The sequence below is a fragment of the Pygoscelis adeliae genome, unplaced genomic scaffold (assembly GCF_000699105.1).
Source record: "Pygoscelis adeliae isolate BGI_AS28 unplaced genomic scaffold, ASM69910v1 Scaffold142, whole genome shotgun sequence".
Lineage (NCBI taxonomy): Eukaryota > Metazoa > Chordata > Aves > Sphenisciformes > Spheniscidae > Pygoscelis > Pygoscelis adeliae.
The window spans coordinates 113492-125533 of NW_008824247.1; the positions used below are offsets into that span (position 1 = coordinate 113492).

At 39.3% G+C, this 12042-nt stretch overlaps 1 protein-coding gene across 1 annotated transcript in view; it reads right to left on the reverse strand.

The window, feature by feature from the left end:
- Positions 1-17: 17 nt before the first annotated feature.
- MPHOSPH8 (M-phase phosphoprotein 8) overlaps positions 18-12042 on the reverse strand; it is a 27880-nt gene continuing 15855 nt past the window's right edge. The window contains exons 12-16 of the mRNA XM_009335273.1: positions 10230-10384; positions 5611-5765; positions 4168-4295; positions 3356-3439; positions 18-2434 (exon numbers count right to left, since the gene is read on the reverse strand). Of these exons, the coding sequence (XP_009333548.1) occupies positions 2393-2434; positions 3356-3439; positions 4168-4295; positions 5611-5765; positions 10230-10384 (564 nt within the window). The 3' untranslated portion in view covers positions 18-2392. The remainder of the gene's footprint in view (positions 2435-3355; positions 3440-4167; positions 4296-5610; positions 5766-10229; positions 10385-12042) is intronic.

Here is a 12042-nt window from a genome sequence, read left to right on the forward strand (position 1 = left end):
TCAAAGGTGTTTCTCTACAGCACCTAAGAATTGTTTTTTATTGTAGCTACTTTGTCTTCATCTTTTGTCCACCAAAACCTTTCTTAGCAACTGAATAAAAACCATAATAAAATGAGACAAAAAAACAGCTTCAAACATCTTTTCATATGACTTTTATGCATCTTCAGTAGGGCTTCTGAATTTATATCGCCATCTAAAAGAAAGATGGCTGCAAAATCCATCCCTCAGTAAAAGCATCATGAACCCAAATTTTATTCCTATGTCCTGTAAAACTCCTCCCTCTCTCCCAAATGTCTCAAGGAAAAAAAACAAAACCAAACACAAAACCCCAAACAAAACAAACCCTCAAAATCAACAGCCTTTGACAAACTACTTGCTATGTCAACTCTTGGAGCATTACTAGACATTTTTGGGTTAGACTGTACAACAGTTCCTAAATAGCATCTATATTATTGGACATTTGTTCAAAAACCTTTTGTCCCCACCTTGAACAGCTCCAACATTTACCACTGACACGTGCTGTACAGAGCTTATCACACACACACACTCTACCATTACGTGTACAATGCAGGAGTAACTGGGGAAGGGGTAGCTGGGTACATGAAAACTGTCACTCCAACATAACGTCCCCCTTCCTTACTCATCATCCAGGGTTACGCACAGCGACTAAGAAGAACTGTAGCTACACGAAGTCCCCAGTGCCGATGGTGACATACCTGATCCTCCACCTGTGTTTTTCATGCATTTCAGGTGTTCACACTTTGCAAAATGAGGTATCTTAACATATTGCAGAGAGGTGGAGGTACCAAGTCTGCTCAAAACCCGGACTTGTTAACAGCTCATCAATACTGTTTGCAAAAAGATAGGCAATTAGTCTAAATCAAAACAGAAATGAGTGTTTGCATGTCATGTTGCTGTTCTAGTTTTATATAGCTTAATGTGACATTCCACAAAATTGAAATAGTGTGCTTTGTTACTTACTCATTTGGCATCTCTTAAATATGAAAGTTTTAAACTTTCAAGAACCAAACATTAAAAACTGGTTAATTGAACTTTATATTAAAAAGTCAACAGTTCTTCAAAGGATACTTAATACATTGCACCATTTTGATGGTGAGCACTCAAATACATTAAGAATTTATCCACGATAGTTTTGCTAACAATATAGGCACATAGCGGCATGTAAACTACACGTGGCAACCAGAACAGCAAAGGCACAATCAGGTTTGGGGTTTTTTTCCCCCCCTTCTTTTTTTCCTTTTTTTTTTTTTAAACATTTCAAGATGGTTCATTTACAGAGAAAAATATTCTATACTTCATGCAGAAGTATTACATTTGTATTTGGACCATTACAGAACTGCTGTCATCTGATAAAATGGGTCATTTAAGTAAAAAAAACCCCACCAAACAAAAAAAAAAAGGCAGCTCTTTCTTTGCACTGAGGAACTGAATTTCTGAATTGAAGGACAATACATGTTCTCATCTGTCAGACTGAGAACATCTGAAATCCTCTGAATCTTCTTGTCTACAAAAAGCCTTGACTGCACATTTAAGGTGGTTACAAGTTTTCTGGTTTGCTATTCTCAGCTTGTATTTGTTTTCCCGTATGCAACTTGACTGAGAACTCAGAAGTTCAGATGTCTAAAACTACCGTCAGTTGCTTCTCCAATCCAAAAGCAGTTTTAAAACACTGATATAACAACTGGGAATCTGACTGCGATCCTCCGTGAATTGAGCCTATTCAGATGTCTTTGTTCATACCTGCAGACCTCACTGTGCTTGTTTTAAGGGAAGCACTCTAAGCACAACCGCTTTCTCATCGGGAGACGGTAGCAGGGAAAGTTTCAAACCAGAACACAGGCCTCAGCAATTCAAAGTTAAATCTAATGCGGTGACTTCGACGTGTGATTTCTGCCCACAGCTCCAAGAATATGACAGTTCTGCATTTTACATAGAAACGTTACAGTTAGAGTAAGTAAAAAATTTTAGTTTACAAATGGAAAAGATCTTTCTATTAAAAAAGACATTTCACATGGTTACCTTAAATAGTTCTTATATGCACCATTCCACATTGTGGAAAAGCTGAAATACGCAGTCTGGACTCCACAAGTTAAAGAAAAACAGAATTATATGTATTGGCACAAATACTTACATCTACATCTGTACAAAGTAAAAAAAGCTGACAACCCTGTCCCACCAGCGCAGCGTATTCAGCTGCTCTCCAACACACACTTTCCTATGTGACTGCCAACGAGCGACAGTGAGATGGGAACTTAGTCTTAAGAGTGTGGTGCCAAAACGTTCCAAACTGCTTTGTCAGTCTCTAAACAGAGGACATCAGAAGTACATCCAAAAAAGCGTCAGTCCGCTCAACATGCTCGCAGCTGGGAGGTCACTGCAACTGCACTCGGTATGCGCCTATTAGCAGCTTCACCTGTAAAAGCAAACAAAGGTTTCGTATAAAGATTGGTCACGTGTAACTACTGTGTTAAACACTTCTTCTAATATAAGAAAGGCATGAGAAAAGGCATACAATTGCTAGTGACGGAGAAAGAAAAAAGGAATTTACAATCTGTGTTTAATAAAACCAGTTTACAGCAGCCCTGCTGAAGTATGAACGGCTGAGAAAGGACTCGAGGAGAACACTACTGCATTGCGTGGTGGTGGTTAAACAAGTTAGCCCCAAACCTGAACTAGACATACACATACACTTCCATCGGAATACGAGTTCAATTTTTTCCCCTTAAAAAAAAAGAAAAAAAAGAAAAAAGAGCACAATAAAACATCTGAGAGTGTAAGTTTTAAATCTGGAAGATCTAGAAAATGTACTGGTGCATCTTCCAAGGATAAAATAAATGCTACCAGAACACGATTTGTTACTCACCTTGCAACATGTAGTGGGACTACTCCCCACTGCTACTACCTGGAAAATACAACAAACTACACAGACTATTTAAAAGCAGACTCCTAGTAAATACTTCCAACTTCTCCTAAACACACAAGCAGAAACACCTGTATGCAAAAAATAACTGACGCTCCATGTATCTGTTAGTCATTAAATTCACGATATAGACGGGGAAAATGTTTAGTTGTAACATTACTTTATCCTGGTGCGTGAATTATTCTGACTGCAGCATAACAACATTTAATTACAACAGAACTAACACCCTTGGCAATGTTCCTAAGTTCTGGCAGTGTCACAGGATGGAGCTTTAACTGGTGGGAACTGGGATGAGGAGACAGTGGAAAGTCCTCCGTTTTACATTTGCAACATACAGCTCGAAGCATTTAGACTATGGAAGAGTTACTGTACAACAAATTAACATACGCGTTTCATTTTGAGAGCATTTTGTACCTTGGCAGTAGGAGCTTCTGCCAACCGTATAAAAAGCTTGTTAAGGCCTGCAGTAGGGCTGAAGGAATAAATAAAGTGACTATCCTAAAAAGAAAAAGAAAATGGACAAAGTTAATGGCAGGTTATGGCTGAAAGCGCTATGTGAGTGGACTAATAGAACACAGCATTTTAACTAGACAAGTTTTGAAAGAAAGTTGTATATACTGTAAAGAACCTTTGGTGCAACCACGGAGAAAAGAAGAGGACTTGAAAAAGCATGCATAGTGATGCATTTAATAGCTTAAAAAAATCAAAAAATAGAAATTAATCATTAGAAATATGAGGTAGGTTGTTAAATACAACTACTTTGCCCTGGTTTAAGAATTTAGTTGGGTCAAAAATTTGAGAGGCTACGTGAATTTGGGAATTGAAACAGCTTTAAATTCAGAGTTCTCATCCGCCTGCTCAAACCCTCAGTTCTGAAGTCACAGAATCACAGAAGGGTTGAGGTTGGAAGGGACCTCTGGAGGTCATCTGGTCCAACCAGGCACCATCTGGTGCTCAAGCAGGGCCGCCCAGAAGCAGGCTGTCCAGCACTATGTCCCTGCCTTTTAAAGCATAAATTTTTATGGAGTCTAGTACATGCAAGGTTTGTACTTCTCTCCATATACAAAGAAGAGTTAAGTTTCATTTAAAAAAAAAACCCTATCATGATAAAAAAGTGCTTCATCACAATACTCAAAATCCAAATTAAGGCACTAAGATTTCCCAGGCTGCTCCATGAAGACTTTATAACGCAGTTTTACAGTCAATCAGTTCTATGAAAGATTTACCAAAAATACAGGGAGCTGGAATTTGTCGTTTAAAACCACAGCTTGTACACTGCATGGTCCACAGAGCCGAGCAATGACTTCTTTACCGAAGAAATTTGCATGGAAAACAAAGAGAAGAATTCCAGATCCTGAAAGGGAAGGCAACTCAGTCACATGAATTTGAAGTGACATCCATTATTTAGAACAGCTGCAGACAATGAACATTTGAAGACAGGTACAAATATAAATATTATATAGTAGATATTAGACACCAATAGAGTATCGAAGCAACATGCAGAAATCCAATCTCCCAAGCCAGTGGATCCCAGCGCAGAACAACTGACTTGGTCACTAACTTAAGGTCTTTTGGCAGCAGAAATAATTTTATGTGGCTATTAGAAAGGAAAGCAAAATGGCTACAGCAATCCTTGGTACGGTTCACCTCTGTGGTTTTAAGTTAACCTAAAGAGAGTTATGAATTTAATATGTGGTGTGGGTTGTCTGTTCTCTTGGCAAGGACAACCGAGCCCAGTCAATTATAGATCTTTTTGAACTGCACTGAAATCCAGTAAGCAACAATCTTCAATATCCACAAATGCCTCATTTTAATACATAAAAACTTATATAAGGTTTCTTAATTCTGTAAAGGATACCTATAATCAAGAACTCAAAGACTTGCAGTACAACTCTTAACAACCAGAAAACCAGGCAGACACGACCACTTTCAAACTTAAGTAGTACTTCAGTCACATTAATGTATTATTTCGAGAAAAATCAGTACCAGTAGGTATTTCCCTGATACGCTCAACAGGTGAATAAAAATGACTTAGCTAAGCCAAGCATCAGAGGTTAGTATCTGGATTCCTGAAAGAATGAAGAAACATTCCCAACTATCTTGGGAATTTGATTCCCAGCTTTTTCAAAGGGTCTGTGGTCAAAACAGAGTTGATTGATGCCGGCTTAATTTTTACAGTATTTCTAGATTGCATTTATATCATGATAGTGCTGTGACTGTACTCTAAGACTCCAGTGCGTTAGGTACCGTCTACAGAACAAGTTTCTAAGTATGCTCTTAGATTAAGATTTTTCAAAATTATTAATTCTAAGGTAAACCACTCCTTTCCCATAATACCTGTCACTTAGCTTATGTAACCCTCAGAAAGCTAAGGTAACCCATGAACAGAAGAAAGCAGGTGTGTATGTGGCAATAAAAAAACCTCTTTAAAAAAATAGATACACACAAACCCCACCCACAATGCATCAAAACACTGCTCCTCTCCCTATACTCCATTACCAGAGCATCCGTAATGTAATGTACTGCAATACAATGTCACGCAAAAATAATTTCGCATAGCAGATACTTTAAGACATACTTACGAGGCAGTTTCTTAATGCACTGTTCTGCCTTTTTTTTTTTTTTTTTTAAAACCAAACAAAAACCCACCACAACAACAAACCCCCTACCTTCTGGCACATTTTGTGGGGGTTTATAGTTAAAATCCGTAGAAAAGTCTGGCCCTTCACAGAGACGATGACATGCAATTGGAAAGACTGGCTCCAGCAAAGCAAGACGAGCTTCAAAATAATCCCTGATGGTATCTTCTGCTACTCTTGAGAGCCTAAAAGACCAAACAAGCGAGACCTGTACTTCACATCGTAAAATTACTTCACCAGACTTAATGAGAGCTGACGCAAAAAAGGATTCCAGATTACCCTTTTGGATTCCCAATTTTCAGGAGTGAATGCCTGAAAATCACTAGCATTTATGCATAGGTGAACCCCAAGTCCCAATACTTTGTTAATAAAACATTTTATCAGCGATCTGTTTGTGAAATTCATCTATCGGGTCCACAAAAATAAAAAGCCGAGACAAATGCACTGCAGCAGATGAAAAAAATTCCAACTAGCCATGCATTTTTGAAGGCTCTTTATGAAGAAAGATGTCCCCAATACATCAGTATGTACCTAGTGGGTAAACAGAAACAGACAACCACTTCCCCAGCGTGGCTAATTTATCAACCCGACTGCAAGTACGATGTAAAAATAAGTAAGTCACTGTATAATTTTACTGGCAATACTATTGGAAAAATGCAGTTCCCAATTAACTCTACTAAAGTGCAGTGAAAAAGCAGCAACACTACCATTAAATAGCCAAACTGGGGGGTTTTGTTTGGTTTTTGGGTTGGGGCGTGTTAATTTAAGCGAGCAGCCTAGCCTTCAAAAGAGAGACCAGATTAACCAGCAGCATTTGGCACTTTTACAAGCAGGTTACTAAATAATCCTCTTCAGAAAGCTGTTTTGACACAAATGGGTTTTATACGCTTTTGCAAGGCAAAGGTCCTGACCCTCTCAGCTTTCTAGCTTTTTAAGCCATTATTCAGAGCACGCTTCCCCTCGAGGGTAGCTGAGGTTACCATCTGCAGAATCTAACTTTTAAGTGTTTGATCGGAAAGAAACCACAAGAACTGCGATACCAAAGCAAGCCCAGAAGCCTCGTTTCCAGATGCTAGACAAAGCCGTATTAAATATGGGAAATTAAAAAGTTGTCTTTTTTTGGTACGCTGTCCTAGTTTCCAGCAATCTGATTTAGAGGCATCCAAAACTAGAGACTGCAGCCTAATCGCACCTCTCCTTAGATCTACTTAATCCCTTCTAAATTCCCATGCATTTGCGACCACCACAGCATTCTGCAACAATGAGATCCATAATTCAGTTTTTCTGTGCAAAAATATCCCTCCATTTCAAACCCATCACTAAATCATTTAACAGGATGGCCTGTAGAACCTGCCTCGTGGCTTTGGTTTATTTGTTGTTATTGTTATTTTCTGATTTTATTTTAAATTTTGACCTTTTAACCTGTCCCAAGGTGACATGTATCACCTCCCTCCGTCTGTCCTCACAGAAGCTACTCCGTATCTCTGATCATCTTTACTTTTCCTTTTTGCTTCACCTGTTTTTGAAGCAATGTAACTGGAATGGCATGTGCTATTTAAAGCATTCGGACACCATGGATTTACATTTTCTTTTCAGCTCCACTACTACTGTATTGTCTTCCTTTTTGACTGACAGGAAGCACTGAACTGGTATTTTCAGGTAACGAGTCTAGAAGCTTCCTCAACTGGCAAGAGCTGTGTTACTGCCTGTATAATTCACATTACTACAGTGATACCCCCTGGACATCTCTTTGCATTTATCAATATTTAATTTCAACTGCCATTTCACTGGCAAAATTACATGTCCAAGATCTTCCAAAACTCATTATTCAGATTAGCCAAAACTGAAGGTGGCAGGTTTTAAATAGGAAACAAACTGGAAAAGGCATCAAGTAGTGAATGAGTGACAAAGTTTCAATACACTGAACAGCAGATATTTCAGCTGCATACTTGCTGTTGCCTTCAAAACCTTAACTCATCAGTCATGATTTCCTTCCCTGGGGAAGAATCAGCATACTCTGTTTATCCACTTCAACTGCCCCTACTCACTTTAACAAGTTTTCTATGTTTGAAAAATTATTAGTTTTTATGCTTTTAGCACTTCTTTTTCCATTTAGTCTACTATAAGAAGAAAACATTCCTTATAGCTTCTATCTGCTCAGGACAGAAGCTAGATGCAGTGATCTACAATACCTCAGACAAGCTTTACAGTGCATTAAAAATACTGGCATCACAATACCTTCCCTGCCAGTATGAAACTGGATCAGAACACATTAGTTCCGCAAAAATCAGTAGCACAAAGTCTAACTGGAAGCCAGTCACTACTGGCGCACCCCCAGGGTCAATACTGGGTCCAGTCCTGTTTAACATCTTCATTCACAGTCTGGATGACGGGACAGAGTGTACCCTCTGCAAGTTTGCAGATGATACAAAGCTGGGAGGAGTGACTGATACACCAGAGGGTCATGCTGCCATCCAGAGGGACCTGGACAGGCTGGAGAAATGGGCCCACAGGAACCTCATGAAGTTCAAAAAAGAGAAGTGCAAAGTCCTGCACCTGGGGAGGAACAACCCCAGGCACCAGGACATGCTGGCAGTCACCCAGCTGGAAAGCAGCTTGGCAGAAAAAGACCTGGCGGACACCAGGCTGAACGCAAGCCAACAATGTGCCCTCGCTGCAAAGGTGGCCAATGGCATCCTGAGCCGCATTAGGCAAAGTACTGCCAGTAGGTCAAGGGAGGGGACCTGGAGTCCTATGTCCAGTTCCAGGCTCCTCACTACAAGAGAGACGTGGACATACTGCAGAGAGTCCAACGAAGGGCCAGGAAGACGATGAAGGGACTGGAGCATCTCTCCTGTGAACAAAGGCTGAGAGAGCTGGGACTGTTCAGCCTGGAGAAGAGAAGGCTCAGGGGGATCTTATCAATGTGTATATATATATATACATACATAAAATACATGAAGTGAGGGTGCAAAGAGGATAGAGCCAAGTTCTTTTCAGTGGTGCCCAGTGACTGGACAAGGGACTATGGGCACAAACTGAAACATGGGAGGTTCCCTCCGAACATCAGGAAACACCTTTTTACTGTGAGGATGACAGAGCACTGGCACAGGTTGCCCAGGGAGGTTATGAGGTCTCCATCCGAGGAGATATTCAAAAACTGTCTGGACAGGGTGCTGGGCAACCAGCTCTGGTGGCCCTGCTTGAGCAGGGGGGGTTGGACAAGATGACCTCCAGAGGTCCTTTGAACCTCAACCATTCTGTGTTGCTGTGATTCTGTAACTTCCTAACCGAGTTACTTTAGAATTCATAGGCAAATACAACCTTGCCCTGGAAATGTATTTATTTGTATTTTACTAGTTTGCACCAAAACATTTTTTACCTGACATTTCACTTTGCAAATTTCTCTGCCTTACAGAAGGGCTCCCTAACCTCCACTGTGACCACCGCTGCAACGATCATATTGGAGTGTTTGCCTATAGATCTTATACTTCCTTTTTAGACTTAGTATACTTAAATTTAGTATTTAATAAGGTTCTAAATGAAAGAGCACTAATAACTATTTAAAAGAGAATAACAATATTGGTACTACTACAGCATTTACCAGTGATCATTACAAGGCAGTTTCTGTCAAGATAGATTTAGGATGTTAGCTGATGGGAAACACAAGAGATCAGAGACAGAAAACAGCCAGGGCTTTCTAAACACTAAAATAGGAAAGAATGAGCTTTGACTACAAAATACTTGATAGATTGTCTTATATTATATACACAAATCATTAGGATAAAATCTTCATAAACCAATAAAAGGATCTTGCACTGAGTCAGTGTTCTTCCAGCACTAACTATGGATTCCTGGCAAAATCTCACCTGCTGCAGAAGCTCTGAGACCCTCCTTGAGTCTTCTCCAAGTTTAGAGATTGTTGGTTATGATTTTCTGCCCTGATACGTTAGCTATCAGTATTCCTCCAAACTGATATTTAAAGAGCTTGTTCCTTCTCTTTATGTTTACTTTGTCTCCATTTAGCATCCATATTCATCAGCTCAGTATATTTTACATGACCGTATGACATGAGCACTTCACATACCACATATGCTGCGCTGCTCTTCAGTCATTCTGTTGTGCGATGAAGATTTTTATTTCCATCACTTACTGGCACGAAAGCTTTACCCCTGGCACTCTCAGCTCACAGCTGACCTTTAAGGGCCCAACAACACCCTAACTATCTGCACTGACTTTTCATGGCATTTTTGTTTGGTGTTCTTTTGTTTGTTTCTAATTTTTTTAATGCTTTTTAGCACGGTATTTTATTTGGCATACCATAACAACAGTTTACATTCAACTGTCCAGTGCTTATACACTTTTTAGTTTTCCTGATGGCTGTATTTCTAGTTTAAGGTATCTTTCACTTCTAGTAATTCCCTTTTCCTCCTTTCCATCTTTCTACTCGTTGTTTAAGCAAGTGTCTGCTAATGCTGTTAGCTCACATCATTTTCATTTCACATGATTTATTAGTTACCTTGCTGCCCAAACCAGATCCATTTTCTTTCCCGAAATCTCCCCCTCTTCCCCTTGACTTAAACCAAAATTATGACGTGCCCAGTATTGCAAACTTTACCAGAACAAACTTCAAAGTACAGTTTACTCACGTTTCCAAATGACTCTTGAGCTGCTCATACACCAGTACGTTATTACATTGTTTAGCAAAATGCAGCGCACTGTTCTGATGCTTTGACAAAATGTTACAGTCTGCTCCGCTTTCAATCATAAGCCGCACTATATCGGAATTCCCTCTTTTACAAGCCTGTGCAGAAAGTCAGAAGATGGAAGGATGGACAACAATGACAAATCCCCCATTAGAACACAGCATAACATTGGAGTAAGCAGAACTGCAGAAATGAATTAAAATCCAAAATTACTTACAATTCAGAAAACAAGTTTAGGTATTTGCTCTGCGAATGCGAGCACAACTCGAAACTCAGGATCACACTCCATAAATATTTTATCTTTACCCAGGCAACACAACACACCTGATCCCACAGAAGCAGCAACACTCAGGGTTACCAAATGGACTTAAATAGAAAAAAATAAATAAATAGATAAAACAAACCCCAAAAGTTCTGTGAAAACATCTAATCTGCTGGAGTTCAGTAACTGTAAACTTTCTCGCAGTTCTTTACTTGAATAAATGGGTTTCTGCAGAAGTGTTCAGAATGACTAAACTAACACTTCCAAGTATCTGTTTCTAGGAATCTCAGTTCAAATGGTACTTCAGATGTGCAGTAAATTAACAGCATTTGCCCAAAATTGTTATTTAGCTATGTTAGACAGTCACTGTTATCAACTACCTAAGTGTCCAAGCCTGTTCAGTGTTACTTACAGCAAGAATTTCAGGGCATGTCAACTGAAGACTTGACAAAAGTAGAGGAAAGTCTAAAGAAAGCTTTACTTTGAAGAATGCAAACACATGCTCTTGGCCGCTTGTTTTCAAACACTTCACTCAGACGAATTAGGGAAAGGCACAAGAGGTATAAATGTCTATCTTCAAGAGGCCTTTCGGAAGTTAACTTCTGAAATTTGTCTCAGCTCTGAACTTTCACCTGTGCTTTCAATCCATATTCTTCCATAAATAAATCCACCCGCCCCCCCCAACAAAAAAAACCACAAAAATCACACACAACCTCAGAGAAAGGAATTAAGTACCAAGACTTCCCCCTGCCCCCCCCCTTAAAAAGTATGATCGAACTCCTAAGGTTAAATAACTGTGACCTGATAAACACATTTATATGTTTATCCACACATGGCTAAACTTTTTCCAGTAAGTTACTGGAAATGAAGACCCTATTCTTTGGGTCACAGCAAAACAAATATCTGGAGTAAGTCACTGCAGGCTGCCAATTAGAAAGTATGTACAGCTGTGCATCAAATACTAAAAACCTTTAAAAACAATGAAGGTCAAAACTGAGATTCATGAAGGTAGCCAAATTATGAAGAGATTTTGGACTGAAGTGCTGAGGAAACCATAACTGTGTTATCATTTTCTTTACAGAAAATGTGAATTCTGCACACTTGTTAAGCCTTGCAGAGGATAGAAGAGAAACAACACCACATTGTCTTGGACCAAAAAGATTTTATAATCTCTTCCGCAAACAAATCGCCTTAAACAGCCTACATATAAATACAACAAGTTTATCAGGAAGGGGAACTTTGGTGAAATTATTTGATATAAACAAAAAAAAAATATTAAGAGGAGGACAGACTGTTTTAAGGGTCTTAGAATTTTCCTACTAAAACAAAATTAAAAAAAAAAAAAATTCCTTTGCAATGGGAGGGAGTAAAGGTGCAGAACAGGCACTGGGAAGGAGACTGCAAACTGGTTATTTCTGGCCTGCAATGAAACGGAAAAAGTCTATCACAGCAACAGTCAAGTGAAAGATTCTCCTTTCTGGAATTTTTCTCTTC